We start from the raw sequence: 22822 nt of genomic DNA on the forward strand, positions 1-22822 counted from the left end.
CACTCAACCTAAATCCCAAAATGTCCACTTTGCACCACTAACCCAGTGAGAATATCCTGCTGTTGCATCTTATGAGTGCAGCCCAGAAACACTGGTTTAGGGCCTGTGTTTGTAATGAGTCTAACAAGTGAAGTAACTGTGATTACAGTACATGTCAGGGGTTTTACCTATAGTCAGCTTTTAGGTGCAACTCCAGTAAATGTTCAAAAAGTCACTCACTCACAACCTACTTTCACAGTGCTTATGTACAGTAGTTGTGTGAGTGTGTTTTCCTTTGTCTGCATTTGAGAATAAAAAACTTTCATGCTTTTTTTTTCTCAGTACACTTTGAGCAAATTGTAATTTCTGTACTTTTCAACGTATGTGTTTACACTTCACAAAACATGTAGACCTACACACTTGAATGGATAAGGTGTGGCACGGCATGGGGAACCTTTTGTCACTAAACAGTACATATATAAATATGATTATACACATGTATAGATAAATACTGTATATTATATATAGACGCACACATAGAGGTCAGATTGTTTGTTGTGCACTCGCAGCATGAGGTATATATTTACCCAGAAACAGCGCTTCTTCACAACCTGTGCAGTAATCGGTCTGCCCATGTCTTTGCCCCTGCTCCTTGCCCTCTGTAACCCTGTAGCGCCAGTGGACATCCTGTACTGCTCATCCTATTCTTTCTGTGTTCCAAGTGCCAATAACTTTGTGAAAGCCCTGTAACTGTGACCCAACATTATCAAAGGTAATTGCACATTAACAACTGTAAAATAAATAAATACAAATCATAGAGAAAATGTCAAAATGGATTAAATAATGAATATCTTAATAAAAGATTTGTAACAATTTCTTTCTGGCTCCTTTTTTTACTGGTTGTTTTTAATACAGGCCTCAAACATTCAGCTGGGATGTGAGCAAACATAATGATAGGACTATAAGAGCTCAGCTAAAACTGCATCTGCATGTTCATTTGGGGTTCTTTATATGACACTGAAATAAAGTGAACTCATAGAAAACTAGTCATTCTTAATCAAATAAATTCTGAAGTTCACACATGCATTCTCATTCTTGAAGGTTCCTCTTCATGCACACTTCAGTACTCACACCTGGAGTTCTGCTATGTATGAACAGTTTTGTTCATGCTTTGCAAACATATCATCTCACACAGTTGTTTCCGCCTTCATTTGGCTATGGTTTTGCTTTCAGACTCGATATATTAAATATATATAATTTACTTTAAAAGAAAGATGTCCAATGACACTTGAGACAAAAATGACACAACTCAACTTTATATAAAGACTATATATATAATAGGGCCTCATGTTGGCTTAAAAATCACCTTTCCTCCAAGTGAAGACCCATTCTAAAATAAAAAGCTACTAAATCAATAAGTCGTTCTCAGCAGTATCTTTGCACCAGGGGATTTTAGGGTATATTTTTAGCTGAAAATAATCAACTAGGAAATTCAGTTCAGTCAGTTCTTTACAAACAACCATAATATCATGTAAGAAATTTAGAATGATGCACTGTAATCTTTTGAACGTGGATTCTGTATGAGATAAACCATTGGCACTCTGTTTTCTTTGCATGTATGACCTCCTCAAACCTTCACTTTGTCTCCAAAGCACACAACACACCGCATAGCTCAGAGCAGAATCAAGTTAGTGCACCACCCTGTGTTGAAAGACAACTATATACCTTAATATATTCACTATTTTGCCAGCTCAGTTTACCATGTGTGACCAAGGAAACAGCTTTGAGGATAGCTTTTGCTGATTTAAACCTGCATTAATCTATATTTTGATATCAACACTGAACCAATTAACTCTGTGTAAATAATGTAAGTCAAAATGGTTTCCTATACTGCCACAATTTGATTTTTAATCTCCTTTGGGATGATTTATTTTTTACTTACATTTAATTTATGGTTGAAACAGATAAAATAGCATATAGCTGGTGAAGAAAAACAATTATATAATGGGTTACAAAACTATATTTGAAAACCAAGGCAGAACTAAAAGGCATTTTGTCAGTGGCTTGAAATATGACCCCAGTGATGTATTATCTGTTGTCTTGTTGTGATGTTTCACTGCTCCTTAATATCTTCTTATGGCAATAGAAATATAGTGGAAATTAATTTACTACAGTAAAGGAGATGTTACACAATTCTTGAGATGTGGAGCACAGGCATCTCAGTAGCTGTAAAAGTTGAAAGCTTTTGCATGGGTATAGAAAAAATCATGATGCAGTGGAGAAAAAACAAACAGAGAAGGAGATTGTTCCCTCGTGTGGCCACACTCAAACAAACATCAGTTGCAGAGGACGACAGACCTATATTAGATTTGTTTTTAAATATGCTGTAATGTCTCAAATGTCACAAATAATTCACAATCAAGTCTCACTATTTTTAGTTGATCAGTTTCCTTTCTTAAAGACACCATCTAGTTTTGTTATAGTGACCGATAACATCTCAAAAGACATTTAAAAAACTCTCCCTAACCTCCTACTGGTGTTCTTAAAATCAGAACAGTTCATAGTTAAATTTCAAATCAGTAGAGGTGAGGTGGAGGTAAACTTGTATTTGGTTAACTTTCAAGAGCTGTGAAAACATTTTCGGTCCAATGATACATTGAGGAGTGCCCTCCTGTGGTCACATTGTGGAACTGCAGCGGTGGAACAGCTGGTTCAGCAGGGAATGCTTGCTAAACAATAATTAACTCTTTACATATGACAACATTATTATGTAAATGTGACTAGATCAACAAATTCAGAATGATGCACTGTAATCTTTTGAACATTTCTTTGCATGTATGACCTCCTCAAACCTCCACTTTGTCTCCAAAGTAGACACAGGGCGCTGCACAGCTCAGAGCAGAGTAAAGTTACTTTTCAATTTCCCTTGTTAGTGCACCACCCTGTGTTGAACGGCTGGCAAGGCAACTGTATCTACTGTTTTGTCATCTCAGTTAGGGTTAGGGTTGGGGTTAAGAGTGTAACCAATCTATCTATCTATTGCAGCTCTTTACTAGGACCCAGGTTCTACAAATTTGCTTCAATTCCACAATGTGACCACAGGGGGGCACTATTTGTTCTATTACTGGACTGAAATGTTGTGGCTGCACAAAACTTTTCCTTCACCGCTGCTGGTGACTTCAAACTTCACTATGTATGGACTGTGCTAACTTTAAAAAACATCAGGAGGTTAAGGCAAAATGTGATATCTTTGGGCATGTCATTGGTCACCATAACAAAAACCAGATTGTGTCTTTTAGAGAAGCAACTAATCAACTAAAAAGGTGACGCATGGTAGTGAATTTTTTTAATTTCCTTTCATATGGCGCATACTGATTTTGATGCACCCCTGCCACATAGACAAGTATAACTTTTTAAGACATTTACAGCATGTTGTGTTGAACTACAGCCACATCAGAGACAATCACCTGCATACCACAAATTCCTCTGGAAATACATGGCAGCTGGGGAGAGTGTCTCTCTCTCTCTCTCTCTCTCTCTCTCTCTCTCTCTCTCTCTCTCTCTCTGTTTCTCTCTAAGAATTAAACTCATTCAAACTGACGCTCGAGAGCAAAATGTATAGTATTATGTAGTCATGTTGATGTCATATTTAGTGTAGCCAGTTCAAGCTAAATTCAGTATATATATGAATATATATATTACTATGCAGTTTTTGATCTTGATACCTCCTAGAATGGATTCCATTGCCCAAATATGGGCTGAGGGAAGTAACAAGCCCTGACGCAACCTTCACTCCTGTTACTTTAAATGGCTGCAGGAAATAGGGCTTCCACTTGCGTCATGGGTTTTCCTCTGCATGTGACACAGGAGCAGGATGTGCTTAATATGGGCATCTGTCTGTTCACCTCCACCCATGCTTTTGTTTTTTCCTTCAAAGGGAAGCAACACGCTGGGGGGGGATGGGTGAGACTGGAGCTCAGAGACTGTTAAAGTCTTCCAGACAACCAGGAGCAGTGGCGTGGTGTTCATTCCTGGAGTGAGGAAGACTAAACACAGACAGAAATATCTTTCACACATTAGACTTTTCCTGCTTCAGATTTTGCTAATCAAACAAATGCATTGTGGTGAAGACAGAATGTGTTCATATCTTGAAACCTGTCCAAAACATTTCAAATCTAACTATGTTTTATTTTAAATTGAATTCTTATTAGATTTAACATGTAACTATTTGAAAGTTGGGTTCCTTGCTTGCCTATTTCAGATTACTTCCCATAGGGATCAGAGAGCGTTTAATGCACTTTAAAAGAAGTTTGAATGTTACATAACAGACGTCCTTTGCATGTCAGTAAAATAAATGACTTGTATGTGACATTCTGATTCAATCAGATGCCCATTTAAAGCTGCAAATGATTATTTTTTTTAGGTCATTGGTGATGGAACACCATTTAGTTGAGCTAAATCTAACTAAACAAAACTTGGCAACATCTGACCTAACGTTGGAAAAACCATTGTAAAGTAGGGGGCAAAGTCTAAAGTCCTAAGCTGTCTGCGTGTCGCAACCTGTTTTAGTAAAACCTAAAAAACTAGAATTAGAACATTTTCTAAGATGAATTAGCTGATGAAACACAGCAACAACAAAAAAAAAAAACAGCTAGATACATTTCAATAACACATTGCTCTTGTGCATGCTCACAAAATGTAATAATGCTTCAAAGAGTGTCCTGGATGGCATTTTATAAGTCAACAACTATATACCTTAATATATTCACTATTTTGCCAGCTCAGTTTACCATGTGTGACCAAGGAAGCAGCTTTGAGGATGGCTTTTACTGATTTAAACCTGCATTAATCTATATTTTGATATCAACACCGAACCAATTAACTCTGTGTAAATAATGTAAGTCAAAATGGTTTCCTATACTGCCACAAGTTGATTTTTAATTTCCTTTGGGATGATTTATTCTTACTAACATTTAATTTATGGTTGAAACAGATAAAAATAGCATATAGCTGTCTCCATCCAGCAATCCAGCAGCTGTTATTAAAGAAATAAGCTCTCCATCCAGCAATCCAGCAGCGGTTATTAAAGAAATAAGCCACCACATTATATACACATAATATTTAAACATAAAGTGTGTCTCCTGTTTCCAGCTTTTGTGGTAGAATTTGATGTCAAACAAACCAAATTATTATTATTATTATTTATTTTTGTATTTTATATTTGATATTTGATATTGGGCTGCTCCGGGACCAGGGGAAACCAATTTTCGTTTCATCCCATGTTTACATGTGTTGTAATGGCAATAAAACTCCTTGAATCCTTGAATTGAATTATTATTATTGTTGATGTTCTTTATAGATGGTCACATCAGCAGATATGAGTCATGTGTACCTGCTGCTTTTAACGCACAGTTTATTCCATATCAACAGTCATGTGTTCATATCTGCAGATTAAAATAGCCACAGCTGCCCACACCAGTTGTTGCAGGCCTGTTTCAGACAGCAGACCGGGTATGCGACCTGTGGGCGGAGCTCTTTCATATGACGCTGACTATGTGACGTCAACGAGGTGATAATTGCTTGTCCTGCACCCGGACCCGCTCTGCGTAGTTCCTGTGTGAAGTCAAAGGGGACAGACCGAACCCGCAGAGCTGAACCAAACCCGCTGGTTGTTTTTCCTGGATTAGTATCAAAACAAGCTGTGACATGGAGGTCAGCACTGAGGCCAAAAGGATCATGGTCGTGGCTTTGGGGAAACTGTACAGCTCCCGAGCCCAGAGAGGGGGTCTGCGTCTCCACCGGAGTCTCCTCTTGACTCTGGTGATGAAATCCGCCCGGGACATGTACCATGCGGCCCAGGCGCCGACAGAAAGTGTTGCATCTGGATGTGAACAACAACAACAATGTTCGAGTGAGATAACCACAGGACCTAATGGTGCTCAGCTGGACCTTCAGGTTCATAATTCGCCTCGGACTTTACCCCAAGAGGAGGTCCAAGGTTCTCCCACAGAGCTGCACCGCGACGCACCAGCGCGCAACGACGCAGAAAACAAGGAGAACCAGTGCCCGGGTGGCCCGCTGCAGCTTTCGAGGAAAAGGCGGGGTAAAGCAGCCGTGGAGCCGGACTTTCTGCCGTGCAAGAAAGCAAAACTTGAGCAGGGACCATGCCCTCCACAGCTCATTGTAAATTCAGTTTTGATGGACTATGTGAACTGCAGCAGCGAACTGGGGGCACCCCCAACCCCCATGCCTCTACAGAGAGTCATCGCAGCGTGTTGAAGCCCGGCGCGGCCGCGCATATTAAGTGGTATAAACTTTTCGACACGACACGGGAGCCTGGACGCGCCTTCCAGCCTGCTCGTATGGGATAGTATGTCCCAGACATGACTCTGAACAAGCCGGGGCATGTTAACGGGAATCACAGAAGCAGTCCCCAAGTTGGTGTGTAGTAGTGCCGGTGACTTTTGGCCTAATTGTTTGGCCTCGGATCACCACAGGGACTGACTCGAGCTGGCCAAAGGCGGAACTAAAAGGAACTGGTTCAACTCGATGAGGCCTTGATCTGCCTTTGTGAACATTTACAAGTCTGTTGAAGTGAAGCTTGTTGACAATGATCAGCAAATGTATTGTGTGTTGCTGGAAAATGCTGAAAGAAGTTGGAAAATGTGTTGATGATGAAATTCAATTGTAAAACATTCAATGACTACAACTACCTCAGTATTTATTAAACATTTTTTCTACATAATTTGGAGTTGTGTGCTGTTTATAATAAGGACGTGTAAGCTGGAGAGGGCCTGTGCAAAAAGTCAGTGTGAAAGAGGTGTGTGTGTGACAGGAAACTGGTTTGGGTGTGAAGAAGTTTTGCCTCCTTCCCCCACAACTTCACACTCTCCCACACTGATTAGCAGAACAAAAGCAGGAACAATTCAAGAGATTGTGGTCCAAAGAGTTGATGGGGGGTGGGGGCCAAAGCTATTGACTGGCCATAGATCCAAGAACAATCAGGGTCCACCGGCTCTTCAATGAGTGTTTTACTGTGACACGAATAAAGTAACGACAGATACAGCAGGAATGGTGCAAAGGGTTAGGTTAAACATTAAATAATTTATGGATTAAAGCTTACAGACGTGTGTGCAGTGATTCTTTGAAAGAAACTGAGTAAAGATAAGGTGATTACTGATTTTAATTTAGGTAGAAAAGAATCTGTAACAGCAACTCACTGTAATTTTCAGTCAGGGCACCGAACCAGCTGTAACCAAAGTTGTTTTTTTCCCTTTAAGTAATTATGTACTATAATAAAAATCAAGCTTTTATTTACTTTTATACTAAATTAGGATGGAATGCAGTGTCCTACACAGACGTGCATTCACCAATGTTGGAGGGGGAAGGGGTTAACCCAGGAAAACAGAAGAAGGAATGTGGGGGGAAGTGCCTGTGTGAGCCCCGTGAGGCCCCAACTGTGCTACTTATTCTTCCGGCTGAAACCAGAGCACCCTGTCTGTGTACACAGTGCTGGGAGGGCCGGAACTGTCTGGACATGCCTGTGAAAATACTCACGTCATCCACATTATACAAACACACACATTCACCTTCTTGTGTAACTCCGTTCTGATTACTGCGTTCACTTTCATTACACTTGTTTTCTCTCTCTTCCTTCTTGCTTTCTCTCCCACACACACTCATTGTGTATGAATGTGCTGACACGTATATGTCCTCTGCATGACTAAGCATTTTCTATCAGACGTTTTTTCGAACCTGCTAAAATTCAAAGACTACAGAAACAGATCAAAGAAGTCAAATTATATGGAGTTCACTCAGAGCAACTGGTGTCATTTAAATTGCCATACCTTCCTCAGCCCATTAGATTTGTTCAACTAAAACTTAATTAATGATTTTTTTCTACTTATGACAGATCAAATATGTGTTATGTGAATAATGTAGCTCAGTAGTGACTGACCAATGGAGAATTATCACCCAACTCTGCAGTTCCTTTCAGGTCTACAGAGTGTTTTTTTAGTACATTACTGCTCATGGTTTACACCCTTCACATGTTCAGTTTAGTCCCACAACTCCCATCAACCCTGTACCTTGCTACAGCAGAAAGCTGTGAAAAGCTCTGAAAAACCTGCTGGACACCACCTGCACAGCACGAAACAGCAGAGATATTTCCACCAGGAGCTGGTGGAACAGGGCTAAAAGATACTGAATACTGGAGTTACACTTTCCAGCTGGAAAACGACTCCAAATGAACATTAATGCTGCTCTGTCTCTGCTTGATGCACCATCTCTGCACCACAACGACTTAAAAAGGTGATAATATGTTGTTGTGTTTACAGCTTGTTCTACTACTACCCTAAGGTGGCCAAAAAACCCCCAAAACAAAATCAATGTAGCTTTAAGAAGTTAATACGATTTTTGAACTGGTGGGTCCGCGTTTTGTTTTCCTGCCACTGTTCCACTGATCGACATGGGTGGGAGGAATGCAAGAAACGCAGCAATGTGCCAGCAAAGACAGAGAAGAAGAATGCAAGCTCATAAATATGGAGAGAAACAATGCATGTTTTAAAATGTAAAAAATAAATAAATAAAAATAAAATAAATTCGGTTTGCAAATGTTTTGTGGAGAAGGAATCGCATTCAACATGTTTGTTGGAACTCAATGATTCATACAGTGCGTTTTGGTGAACAACGCTACATGTAAACATAACTTTTGTTTGTTTACAAGAAAATTCCACAGGGCACCTTTAAAGGATCAGTGTGTAGGAGTTAATAACATCTGGCGGTGTAGTTGCTGACTGCAACCCCCTCATTTCACCCTCTCCTAGCATCAAGGAGAAACTATGGTGGCCGCTAAAATGCGAAAGACCCTATCTAGAGCCAGTGTTTGTTTGTTTTTTGTCTGTGCCGAGCTACTGTAAAAAAAATGGAAGTCCAACGTGGCTATTCTAAGGTAACAAAAACATGAAGATTTTTATTTTCAGGTGACTATACACTAATGAAAATATAGTTATGCATATGATAATCTGTAAATACAGCTGCCTAAATCTTACACACTGGGCCTTTAAACCAAAATATGAGCCATACACACCCACAGGACACATCTTCACAGTTAAAAACATGGACAAGAAATGAGGCAAAGCGGTGTGCATTCTCTCTGGATTTTATTCTTTAGGAAGAGTTTTTTTTTTTTTGGAATTACAAAATGCACTGGTAGAAATAGCGGTGAGACAGGTTGAGAGTGCGACAGATAAGAGTGTGAGAGAGACAGAGTTAGAGAGAGACAGAGAGAGAGAAAGAAAGAGAGAGAGAAAAAAAGAGGGAGTGAGTGAGAGATCAAAGGTTCCACAGCCAGTTATAATGAGTACATCATCAGATTTGGCTTGCTCCTGCACCCCCTGACCCCCACAAAAAGTAGAAGAGAGAATACACCATCGTATGAACTGTACTTTCGTTTCTTTGTATATATTATTTTTTTTTCTTCATTAAAAACAGTTCTTTTTGTGGTGTCCTGAAGATGGTTGTGTTGTGCCTCAATCCCATGAAACAGAAGAAAACAAACGAGACTGACTCTCACCAAAGTCTCTTTTGTGTTTTTATTCTTTAGACACTTTTTTTTGTAATTTTTTTAACCTTTTTTGTTCTCAAAAATAGAAGGAAAAAAGGAAAGGTTGCTTTTTAAAAACATCTATTTATATATCTTTTTTTTCTTTTTTTTATTCCTCTGAATTCATTAATCTGCTTTTTCTTTTATGTCCTGAAGATGACTGTTAACCCACGGTGTGGCATGCACATAGCACATGCATTTCTGGAACTAGATATTTTTTCCTTTTTTTTAATCTTTTGTACTTAAAAAAAAAAACTCTTTTTTTTTTTTCTCAGTAGCGGCTTTACATTGCTTTTTGAAGACTTTGTGTGGTTAATCAGCGTGTTAGTGGATTTCACTGCAGCATAGACACAAAGATGGATGGTGAATGTTTGGGGCTTTGCATGTTTCATTCAGGGGGCACGCGCACACACACACACACACACACACACACACACACACACACACAGTTTGTTTACAATGATTTGACTAAAACATCTTAAGGTTTCAAACAATTTCTGGAGACAAATAATAGAAAGCAAAGCAAGCACAAAAATATAACACCAAAATCTACCAGAAACACTCATACTCATTCATGTACACACACACACACACACGCACGCACACGCACACACACACACACACACACTCAGAAACCCAGTCACACACACACCACAACCAGGAGCTACATACCTAGTGTGCTTTCTGATTTTAAATGTAGTGATGTGAAAAAAATACTGGTCTGTGACATTCCACTGAGGTTGGAAAGACACTAATAGGCAGTTTTTTTATCTTTTCAAATTTTTCGGTGCATTCTCTGGTCAACATGTGATAGGCCTCCAGGTAAAAATGTAGGTCAGATAGATTAAATAATAATAATACTAATAATAATGTTGGGGCTGACAGTGGTGTGCGTTAGTGACAAGTGTTAGTTTGAGGCACACAGAGAAACACACAGAAAGAAATTAAAGGTATACAGGAGTGATGCACACAGAACATAGATGTTTTCAGGACCATGACAAGGCCCAGACATCTTTTCTCCAACCCATCTGAGCTATGTGACTCCAGTCGCCTGTGTTTACATGTGGTGAACACAGACGAGGTGGTCTACCAGTGAGAAAATGAGTTAAACTGTATTCTCGGTGCACTGATACTGTATAACAACTCTGCATCAGAAGTGAAGTAAAGGGAAAGGTACAAAAAACTCGAGGGACACTGTTTGTCATACAGCGCCACCGAAAGGTCACAAGTGGTAGTGGAACTCGCTTAAGCATCTGCAGGAGACTCATCTATGTATCTGCTTTGTTTGACCAATTTTTAACCAATCAAATTTCAGTCAAACTCACCCACTGTCTAAATTCTGTATAGTCTTTAGCTTTGACTCACATTTGCCCACCTACAGACTCATTCTCCCACAATGCAACTGTGGGTCAGAGCTCCACCTCAGGGTTGGAAAAATGATTAGCTGGGCTCAAAATAAAATAAACATACATAACAGAATATAAGACCATACATGGACAATCTGTCTCATTATCACGATCATCATGATCATTATAAGTTATTATATTATTTGTTTATCCATTATTACGGTCAATAACAACGAAAACAAAGATGAAGAGTTTCTCTCCTTTCTCCAATTTTCTATTGGTCTCTTTCTCTCTGGTGTCTCTGTTTTAACCCCAAACCCTGGAAGACTTTGAGATGTGACTGATTTGTCGGACTTGTTCATTCAATACCAATATGGACACCACATCTTTCACCCGCTTTACCCTGCTTCCCAGTATATCATTTTAAGGATTATTTTCTTTAGTTACAAAAGGTTACTTCCACAAATAATATGTGCAATTCCAACTGTATCAGTGGCAGGCATCTGGTACATAACATACAGACAAGCAAGCAAAAAGTAATCATTTTGTTCCTTCTAGATATAGAGACAGTAACTATGCAATTTCCCTATAGCCTTCTGTCACTTGATTTTAGTGTCAATGAAGGTACAGAGAGAGGAATGTCATACAGAGGAGAGAGAGAAAGAGAAATAGAAAGGCGTTTTTACTAAAAAGAGAGAAACCCCAAAGACCACAACAGAAATGACCAAGTAAAGTTTTCCCCCCGCATACAGTAGATTCTCATTGTTGCTATTATTATTATTTTTTGTATCATTCATGCAGGATTCCACAGGGTGTACAACTCCGCAAGTCTAAAAAACGAAGCTGTGTGGGGTGCAACAGAAGATTCAAGCTTCAATGTTTTGAAGAAGTAGAAGAGAAGGAGGAAGAAGAAGCAGGAATAGAAGAAATACTGCAGAAAACAGTTATTGGTTTGTTTTTTCTTTTTGTTTCTGAAACCCACCTCCACTTTTTTTTTTTTTTTTCTTCCTTCATAGGTCATAGGTTGAGGTTGGTTGAATTGTTTGTTTGTTTGAGGAGGGTGTTCTCCAGCGGACAGGGGTAAACATCCCTAACACACCCATCCTGTCCTCTAGATTTTGATCGAAGGACTTGTCAACCCCGTGCAACACTCCCCAACTCTCCCACCCACTTAGCCATCTCACCTCATACAGGCGGAGGGCTCATTGTCAGTTTTGTTCTCATTTAAAAACACAGATGATAAAACTCATCAATATTCAACTGGTGGCTGGGAGGGTTGGATTTGATTCTTTTTTCTAGCTAACTTAAGTGAAGTTAGCTTTAAGAAGCAAAAAAAAACAAAACAAAACAAAACAGTGGTCGTTCTTTTGTCTCTGACTGTTAAAGTGTCTTTTGTCGAGTCGCAACTCTTGACATCTTGTAAGTGGCTGTAGCTCATTGCCAGAGGCATAATTTAAGACACACAAAGACTAGTGTCCATCACCCCTCCTGCTTGCATCCTTAAAAACTGCAGTTTGAGGTTGGTCTTATTTGGCATCAAGAGATGAATGCAACAACAATGCAAGCAGAACATGGAGGTGGTTTGTTACCTCCTCCTACACCACTTGTTACTCCAGATCCTGCATCAGCATTTTTGCTTCATCTGTTCTTCCTGATACCTGTCCCTTCATCTAGCCCACCATGCCTGGGACATGCCAAGCGGTGGAGGAGAGGAAAAAACTGAACAGACGAGAAAGAAAGAATCATGGTTTCCCTTGGCAGTCAGTGCTCTCGCTCAGAGCTTCCCATCGTCATCTTTCGGTCCATCTATAAATTCTTTTTCCTCCTTACACCCCTCCCCCATCCCCAGAGGCTAGCACCAGTCGTCGTCCTCCGTCTCGCTGTAGGGTTCATGCAGGCCCTTGCGGGGACCCCTGGGATGCCCAGCTGGAGGGGGGACCTTGTGAGGTCCAGTATGTGGAGGTCCATGGAGATGTGTTGAAGGTGATGAAGAGCGGTAGCCATTGGGTAGGCGGCGCTGGGCGGCAGGCTGCATCTGGCCCTGTACAGGCCCAGTCAGGGCGGTGGTGGGCGGGGGCGCATGGTGGGCAGTCCTAGGTGAGGTGCGACTGGGCTGTGGATGAGGGTGGGGGTTGTTTACAGGGTGTGGCTGGGGTGGAGGAAGGGGATGGGGGTTATGTGGCTGTGGTTGTGGAGGAGGCGGCAGTGGGTGGTTGGCCAAGGCATGGGGGTGGGGGTTGCCACCCTGCATGGGGCTCTGCTCATAGGCAGGTGGTTCATGGTGGGGCTCATAGTCCTGGTACTCCTGGTTGTAGAAGCAGCCATCCCCTTCCATGGAGCCGCCTCCACCTGCGTCTCCCCAGCGACCCGGGGGATGATGACCCTGGCGGGGTGTGCCATGGTGGGCCAATGGGAGCCCAGCCGGGGGAGGGCCCTGGCCTTGGGGTGGCTCAGGAGAAAAGCGGCGGGGGGCTGGGGTTCGGCCCTGTGGCCCCCCAGGTGGTGTGGGCATGGCCTTACGGACTACAGGGGAGTAGGTAACATGGGGCCGGGGTGTTGCAGGGGTCTGAGGCAACTGTCGACGGCCTCGACGTGGCGTACTGGTCCCCGAGGTTGAGGGGACAGGACTTCCGCTGACCGAACTACTGCCCTACACAAAAAGTGAAATAAAGCAAATAAAAAGAACGAACCACAAATTCAACGACAGAACATGTAGAATAAAGTAGAGAATGGGAAAGATAGAGTATAAAACAAATCGAGAGAGAAAGTAAGAATACAAGATCGATAGGCAGAAAAGGAAGTAAGAGAGTCCAGATAGAAAAAGCAAGAAAAGACAAGAACAAGAACCACAGCAACAATAAGAATAAAAGCACCAGTCATAATGTACATGAAGTGGAGAAGAGAAAGGCAGAAATGAAAGGTTTCAAAAAGTAATAGAGCAGAGGATGTGGATAAAAAAGATGAGATTCCAGACAGCACCATACATAGAGAAGCAACATGTCACGCAGAGGAAAGAAAACAAAAGACGACAGGAGAAAAGAAGGGTAAAGGGTTGATTTCAGGAGCAACAAATGTGGTACAGGGTAAATATGATGACTAAACATACATAAAATGTATTTGATTTTAAATTGTTGTGAGTGAGCTGTGTGATAAACTGTATGTGTGATAAAAATCACATTTTTATCTTTATCTATTTTTATTAAAATGTATGTAATTTTTCTTCCTTTGCAATACTTTTCAAGTTATAACATAAAAATTCAAAGCTTAAGGCTGAAAGATGTGCGTCACATTATTACATTTAAAAAAATATTGTGGGTTATGTGTTTGGAAAAAGATGCCATAAAAGGAAAGGTAGTGAGGGGGACGTGAGAGAACATTGGCAGTCTCTCAGATAGGGGCAGGTCAGGTACTCAAATATACATTTTTATGCATATTTGTTTGGTTGTTGGAACAGTGATTGATAACGGTGACTTTATTTAACAAACATTTACTTGTATTTGCATGAATATACCAACAATAATGAATAGGTTTGTGTGCATGTAGTCAAACATACATATATATGAATGTACATAAATGGCCCATACTATCTTTGCCATTTTGAACACAACTTTGTGTTGTTCAGGACAACAACACATCTCGACCTCTAATTTGAGAGCAGCATCATATAGTGTACCATCATAACAAAACCACACCAGACATGCCACATCTTGCAGCATTAAAGTAGTGTTGCTTATTAGCAGAAAAAGTTGCCACCAGTTGCACCATCAAACTAGAGGCCCTTGTGTTATATTTTTCAGTATAACACTTAAAATGTGTTAATGCCTCTGTATTTTGTACTAGAAAGCTCCAAAACTACACACCACATGCACACAAGTACCCAGAAGCCCACCTGTCTGTGTGTCATACACTCGCGACCCTCGCTGGGTGATCGTGACCAGCGGCGGTCCCTTTCTCTCTCCCTCTCCCTCTCCCTCTCCCGCTCCCTGTCATGGTCTCTGTCGCGGGAGTGCCTGTGTCCATACTCGCCGCCCCTCTCTGCTACATAGCGCTCCTTGTCCACAGAGCCATGGTGGTGGTGATGGTGGTGGTGGTGCTTACGGTCTTTGGACCGTCCACGATCTCTGTCACGATCCTTGTCTTTGGACGTAAGGTCGCCTGACTGGGTGGTTGTGCTGAGGTCTGTGCCCAGGCCTGATGGTGGAGTTTATTGGAGTTATTATTGCAGTGAATGACGTGACATCACAGTTTAACAGCAATTAAAATGAATGAGTACACAAAACTAAATGTCAAATGTGCTTAATTACTTGTGGACACATTGATACAGGCAAATTAAAATAACATAAATCTTGTAAGAAAGTGAAAATATTAAACAATCCCTTGAGTGACTGCTTAATACATCATCTATCCAACCATCACGTGGCTGTTTGTGTATGTGGTCCACCTGTGTCAGCCTCCGTGTAGCGACAGAGAGACCTCTCTGATGCCCGATGGCCCCGGTCTTTTCGCCGGTGTCCATGTCTAGAAGTTCTCCCCTCCTCAGGTACACGCTCCATGTTGTAATCATCCATCCCTCCTTTGTCTCTGTGGCCACGTCCAGACCTGCTATGGCCCAGTGATGAGGCTGAGCGCTTCATGGGACTGCTATCGTTAATGGTCTGAGAGAGAAAAAGAGAGACCACCAAAGCAGGGAGGGAGAAAGAGGGAAAGATGCAGTGGATTCCTTGATTCTTTGATTGTTGAGCTGGTGTTTTCTGTGATCTATGGGGTAAGAGGCATGTGTGTATATTTATGCATGTATGTGAATGGGGTCTGTTTCTTCAAATGAAACCCCGCCCGCCTTCCTCCTGCATCCCATCCCATTATACACTCCCACATTAGTAATTATGTCCCGATCATGCCATTTCAAAATATAGACACTGCGTACAGTTTATAAGACAGGGGTCGGCAAAAACCAGCCCATGGGCCAAATCTGGCCATCCATCACTTATTATTATCTCCTACAAAAAGTAAGTAGAGTAGATAGATGGAGCAATATATAAATTATGTATAAATAGAAATCAGCTTATCTTAATTGCCCATGTAATATTGAAAATCATGCACAAGGCCGCTGAATAAGTCAACGTGAACAGCTCCAGGTGCTGAAATGAAGTGTTAAAAAGTAACTAGATACGGACAGCTAATAAAACCATGTTTTAAATGATTAAAAACTGGATCTTACCTATTTGAATCAAACATGTTTAATTCAAAAGCATTTAACCCCAAAATATTTATGGCAAGATTTTTTATCAGGAGAAAAGGGAGCCTGGTATTGGCAAACAAGGGAAAATGAAACATTTCTATTTCTTTAAAAATGTTGATTCATTCTCCATATTCAGCAGCATTAAGCAAAACTCACTCTGGGCTGAGACAACAGTAATTGCCGACCCCTGATACAGGGGGAAATGTATATATAAGACAAAGAGTAAAAATAAATAAAATAAAACAGATGATGGCAAACAGCAATGCCTTCCATGCTTCTGTAACTTGCTTAAAATGGGATAGAAGGGTCAGTACAACTTGCGATTGTCCTCCATCCTCACCACCCATAAACACCTGAACATGGCACATTCCAGGTTGCACAGGTCTATTTCTGCTCTGTTTCAGCGTGCTTTCCTCCAGCCATGCAGCTACATAGGGGTTTGTCCTGAGTCCTCTACCCACATGAGAACATCTTTCTGCAGTGAGGCCTCATGCTCCAAGGCGGGACAGCAGGACAGAGCCTATGGTGTCACAAGTTGCTGACCTGGACATGTAAACCATATCAGGCTACTTCAGTGCTAGATCCATTTGGGAGCTGAGTGAGTCAGTTTTTGTAGTTATAGACAAATCAACTGACAGATTAGCAGATTATCTGACCTCATAGGAGTAGCACTGAGAATCCCAACAACATATCCATTCACAAATATATGAGCCAAACATTCCTCTTTCTGTCTCTCATCACACACACACACACACACACGCACACACACACACACACACACACACACACACACACACACACACACACACACTTAAACACATTTCAACAAATTTCTTGCATGCAGGTGGGCAGGTGTGAATGGAGACTCGGACACAGACTGGGAAACATTGACAACATCATTAGACGTGCACACAGGCATGAGGACATGGAGCACGAAAGCACCAGTAGCAGCAGCTGAGAGAGAGAGAGAGAGAGAGAGAGAGAGAGAGAGAGAGGCCACAAGACAGTGTGGCATGACTGTTGAGAATGACAGGTGACGTGCAGAGTTCAGCCCAATTCCAAACCCGTTGTGTTAGAGAAGAAGCTAAGGATGCTGTGATCAGTTTGGAAGCTGGGCTGGCATAAAATCTATTCATGCCAAAAAAAAGAAAAAGCTGTCCTTATAAATTTGAAATAAACCCCTGCCATGATACACAACATGAGGACACAACAGATGAGGGAAAAAAAGTTTTAGGAGTGTGAAAGGGAGGAAGAGAAAAAGAGGAAGAGAGAGACGAGACAGGGAAGACAGGGTACATACACTGAGGGTACTGCCACGTTGTTTCCCTCTCCTTCGCTGCTGTATGAGCACAGAGAAGACACACACACACACACAAACACACACACAGAGCCACAAAATACACCAAAGGTGTGGTCACACACGGAACCAGACAGGGAAGAAGACGGAAGGGACAGAAGCAAGGGAGACAGGGATGGATTGACAACCAAAGAAAGAGAAAAAGGGGGTACAAGGAAGTACAAGTAAAAACCAAAGAATATTAGGTGGAGGGTCAACCCAAAAAGAGATGATGTGCCACAGTGAAGAAAGGAGAGAGACAGAAAGAAAAGGAGGGACAGAGAAACAGAGTCTGATTAGACACCAAAGCAGCAGTGAGGGTGGAAGAGAAACACTTACCACAGACACTGCGGGTGGTTGGCACCAAAACAGGGTTATACAGTATAGACAAGGTCACCATGAAAATGCTCAACGACACCACGGTCACAACAGCAATGAGGACGATCAGCAAAATATAAGTACAAATGGATATGCATAGTCACAAACACACACACACACACAATTACAATTGGACAACAGAGTGACAGAAACAGTGTGAATTTCAGGGCACAGAGGACAGTGAGAGCACAGGAAAACTGAGAGCACACACGTATACAACACACACTCACACACACACACACCTGTAACACGCACACACACACACATATCTGTAACACACAGTGTCATGCTGGTTCCAGTCCTGGTTGGAAAAATAAAAAGCCCCCAAAATTCAAATAGACTTCAGCACAGGCAAAACCTTTGGAAGGGAAGAGACAGTTTAGTAAAAAAAAACCCAACAACAACAACAACAAAAAAACTGGGTCTTTACAAAAGAAGAGAAAATAATGGAGGGCAAAGAAGTGTGTAAACTGTATGTATGTGTGTGTTTGTCTGTGTGTGTGTGTGTGTGCACATTTGTATTTATAAATATGTTGTGTGCATGTGACAACCAGAGCACTCACTGGGATATGAAACAATATAAAAATGGATGATATGTTAGATGGAAACAGGGACAACCACGGTTAAAAACCTCCATGCAGGTGGCAGGATGAGAGGAAGAACAGAAGACAACAGGAGTAGAAGAGAAAAAGGAGCAGAAAGTCTGACTTTGCCTTGCTACGGTCCTTTTGAATTCAGATGTGGAGGTCAACATTTCAGCAAAACATTTCTATGTTTTAGGCAGAAATATTGTCGTGATTGGATATCTTGTGTACCAGTTTTTCTTTGGCAAAATAAAATAACCCACAAAACGTTTACTTTAGTAGTAGTATGCTTTTGTCAATGTGGACTTTCTCCAACATGGATTCGAGTAACCACAGCAATAAGTAAGCAACAAGTCAGACCTTTGAGAATATGATCCTTTTAAACATAAGAAGATGAGGTACAGAGAAAATGTGGAGGGGGGGATAGAAATAGAGTGGAAAGGTGAGAATGCTGCTCACTTGGTTGTCGCCTGGGAGGCGGGGCATGGAAGCGGCCCTGCCATGGCCTTCCATTGGTGGAAAGTGCTCGGTATCCGAGTAACCATCCTGCCCCATCTCTCTCATCTCTACCGTCTGTAAACAGAGCAGGAGAGCAGGAGATGGTGTGACGGCTGCCATGAAAACTGATAGGGAGTAGGGGGATAGGTAGGAAAGTTTGTTATCCAAAGAAAGCAGAAAGAACTGAGGGTCTCAGAGAGGTTAAAAGTAATCACTGGGAGAATTTGGTGAATGGGTGTGTGAATAGGGACTTTTTTTTCTTTGTTTGTTGTTTTGCTTTTAGGTTGTGCGATGAATGGAAAAACAAAGGTTTCGAGTGTTTGGGACGTACATAGATAAGATAATGAGTATACATTTTTATGATTGCATATGCTGCTGTGAAAAATGGAGCTGCAAGCAAATGTAAAGAGTCTTTGGCATCTGTGCCAGATGGAGATGGAGATTGTAAGCCACAACGGTTATGAATAAAGGGAAAACTCATATGCAGTCCAAAAGATGTGGAAAATTACAACTGATCCGATGATATTGTCCAGGTTAAGACACGTACAGTAGGCAGTAAATGAGGCAAAAGTTTTATCTGAAGTGCAGCTGAATTCGGCAGCTGGAGCTGCTGACTTGGCCTCATCCTGGTTAGCCACATCTGCATTTAAATTTCAATCGTAAGCTGTGATGGAGTGCAGCTATTTATTCAAGTAAATTAAAATTAATCTACAGAAAGACAAATAAAATTAAATTATGTAAGACTAAAAACCAAACCACGGGTAGCGTTTGCTGCTGCTCATTGACTTAGTGTCAAAACTGTAGGTTATCATTCAAACTACTTTGAATGAAGCCAACAGCCACCCTCTTCTATCCAACTACTGAGTCTAAACTTCTCCAGACCTCTGTTGACTGATATGGATCAATATGTTACAGAGCTGAATGACACAGAGACTCGACAGGCCCTCCTCCAGGAGGTCTACACTTGGAGAGGTTTAACAGTGTGATGACACAGAAATGAGGCACTCTGAAGGCAGAGGCAAGATAGACTCTGAATGAAATGTACAGTGAAGGAAAAATATAGTAAGATAAAAAAAAAAGTTGTGTGAAGAAACAGGTCTGAGAGATGGAACTAATCTAAAGAAAGCTTATGTGTCAAACAAACAGAAGAATCAGGGTAAAGGAGATACCTACTGAGTAAAAATAATAAAAGCAACAAGCCAGTAATGGGACAGTTCTAAGCATTTGTGCCATGGTGGCCTCAGAGTATATACAGTACATGAAGTGTTTAAGAAGAATATATAAGCATTAGATAGTATTAATGATACTGACTGAACTGACATGGGGTGTAAAACATGACACAAGAAGCATGTCAATGCCCTGATCGACAATCCATTGCTGTACAGCTACTTTAACCTAAGCCATAATGAAGGAGAACACAAACCTAAGGTCCTCATGCCTCTTTAGGGGTTATGAATAAGGGGGACACTGATTTCAATGGAGATGAAATTGTACTCTGTCACTGTGTGAAGATCATAGTTCATTTTACCATTTAAGTATCCCCAATGGTTCTTTGGAAGTTCATTTGGTAGCAATGACATGAAAGTAAAAAAATGCTGAATGGATCAAATGTTTGTTCACACAGAGTTGGTGTGCAACAAAGATGTATTTTATTTGTAAAATGTGTGTGTGTGTGTGTGTGAGTGCTGCTAGGTGTGTATTCCTGTTTGTGTGTGTATGAGCTTTCTACCTGAGAGTTGGACATGCTTCCCAGGCCATCCTCAGGGTGTCCCTCAGGACTCCAGCTTCCGACCTTCTGGGACATCTCCTGAGCACGAGCTGTCACCCATGAATGGCTTTCCGGGACCCCTCCCTCCACTGGCCTGTGACACACAGACGTCACAGACACACATTTTCCTTAACTAGTATGCTTTTAACAAACCATGTCCTGTAAAACGCCGACAACATTCAACTCACAGGCTGTTGACAGTCTCGGTTGTCTCAGGTGGAGGGAGTGCATTGTTAAGTCCCGGACCCCCGTCCTGGGCGGGGGAAGGTGGCTCCACGCGCTGAAACAGTAATGGTGTTCGATTCTGTGTGAGATATACAACATGCCGTCGCCAGCTATCAGGCAGACTGACAGGGAAATGAAGGGAAAAGGGGCAGAGCAGGAACAGAGGACATGTAGAGAGAGGGCTGTCGGCTGAAGCAAGGCAAGGTAAAAGACATAATGGTAAAAGAATAAATGGGGTGGGGGAGACTCTTGAGCAACTGATGTCCAGCAGCGAGCAGGAGAAAGAGATGGGTCGACTCAAAGTGCATTCTGGGACCTGGCAACCCTGTAGGCAGGACTCTAACAGTTTGAGTGCTTTATAAGGTCTAATTAGGATGCAAGATTCCTCCACTCAGTTTGGAACTTAAGGGAGGATCAGTAATCATTCCAGGTTTCATCTAGTGCTCAGTTGTCACCTCATGATGACTGATGATCTAAATACAAACATGACACGTTTCCTTTCGTTACACATTTGGAGTTAAAGATAAAAAGGGAGCAATAAAAGAAGGGCCTCGTTCAAAGGAAGGATGGAGGACATCATTGCAACAATCCTGTGGAGGGGAACATACAGCAGGTGAAATGCATGATGGGACAAATGCTACATTCATTGACATTCATTTATTAATCATTCACAGAAGAAGTTTGAAGAAGATTTTTTTTGTTCCCTCTACATTTATTCAAGCCCAATCTGTGGCAAACCTCCCTTATAAAACACTAAATACAATGTACCAATAAAGTACTGAAAAGCAAACCTATGTGACAGTATCTGCTCTAATTACATGATTGGTTTGCTAATGTTTGACACGTTTAACACGTGCAATGAAAAATCAGAAGCATGTAGCTCTCTCCAAATGTTTATGATCCAATCTGGCTGCATAAACCTGTTGTGTGACCATCAAATCTCAGTTCTGATATCATCTGACTGTATGATCTCAATCACCAAGTTTATTATAGCAAAATGAATGTAGAGGGCGGTCAGCTCTTTTATTTACATTAACAAAGGACAGCGTCCTGACTGAAGGGTAGGGGGAAGCAATACATCATTATGCATACGTAATAGTTCAAGGTTGCATGCATTGGTGATGGGGAAGTGAGGAGGTACGATATCTTTACAAGCAGAAAGAACTGAGCTCAGCATAAGGAGCCATTTTGATAGCTGCCATTGGCATGGGCACCTCAGGGGTTGTGACAACCAAATCCTGCAAACAGCTAAATAACTCTAAAATGTTGGTATCAATCATCTACTAAATTAACATTTGGAATTTTATTAAAAGTATACTTCATGATTTATGTTTGCTTAATACCAATGCAATTACTGTAAAGGCAAGAAGTAGCAAACTGTCCCCAGCAGATGGCAGCACTGTTTTTGCTGTCAGAAAAGGAGCATTGTATAGGAGATAGGAGATTGCATTACATTGTTATGTTGATGTGTTCACCTCCTGAATGCTCCTTTTTTGCACCGAATGAGGACTCCTCCCTGGTTCTGGACGGAGGTTGTCACAGCCCTGGCTTATATGAAAGGGACTACAGCCCTGCAGCCTTGATTTCAGTGCATCAGTCTGCCTTTGACTTTTAAACGGTCAGATGCAGGTAGAGCAGAGTGTTTTTTTTCCCCCTTTCAGACGGCAGTACCTGATCATCACGAGGAGCCAGTGAGCGCTTGATCTTGCTCTGCCGGTAGTACTCCATGATCATCATGGCGGCATAGATTTTCCCCACTGTCAGGTCTGTTGCTGCTGAGAGAATGACAAGTTACCCTGCAAGATTAGACCCTTTGGAATGGACCCTGAGCGCGAGGGATGGTTGAAAGGGGTGAGGCATGCACA

The 22822-nt window shown here is 41.6% G+C and overlaps 2 protein-coding genes across 16 annotated transcripts in view; one reads left to right on the forward strand and one right to left on the reverse strand.

Moving 5' to 3' along the window:
• The first annotated feature begins 5571 nt into the window (after window positions 1-5571).
• Window positions 5572-6724, forward strand: ier2a (immediate early response 2a). Its single transcript, XM_010752825.3, has one exon. The coding sequence runs from the start codon at window positions 5686-5688 to the stop codon at window positions 6256-6258; it is 573 nt and encodes a 190-aa protein (XP_010751127.3). The 5' UTR covers window positions 5572-5685; the 3' UTR covers window positions 6259-6724.
• Window positions 6725-9827: 3103 nt separating this feature from the next.
• cacna1aa (calcium channel, voltage-dependent, P/Q type, alpha 1A subunit, a) overlaps window positions 9828-22822 on the reverse strand; it is an 80675-nt gene continuing 67680 nt past the window's right edge. For 10 of the 15 annotated variants that reach the window (XM_019269782.2, XM_019269780.2, XM_019269778.2 and 7 more), the window contains 7 exons: window positions 22629-22732; window positions 20921-21036; window positions 20694-20826; window positions 18926-19039; window positions 15371-15584; window positions 14819-15120; window positions 9828-13579 (listed from right to left, as the gene is read on the reverse strand). In XM_019269782.2, the coding sequence (XP_019125327.2) occupies window positions 12782-13579; window positions 14819-15120; window positions 15371-15584; window positions 18926-19039; window positions 20694-20826; window positions 20921-21036; window positions 22629-22732 (1781 nt within the window). In that variant the 3' untranslated portion in view covers window positions 9828-12781. The remainder of the gene's footprint in view (window positions 13580-14818; window positions 15121-15370; window positions 15585-18925; window positions 19040-20693; window positions 20827-20920; window positions 21037-22628; window positions 22733-22822) is intronic. The other 5 variants (XM_019269785.2, XM_019269783.2, XM_019269773.2 and 2 more) reach the window with 4 other exon arrangements.

This window comes from Larimichthys crocea, chromosome XII (assembly GCF_000972845.2).
Source record: "Larimichthys crocea isolate SSNF chromosome XII, L_crocea_2.0, whole genome shotgun sequence".
NCBI lineage: Eukaryota > Metazoa > Chordata > Actinopteri > Sciaenidae > Larimichthys > Larimichthys crocea.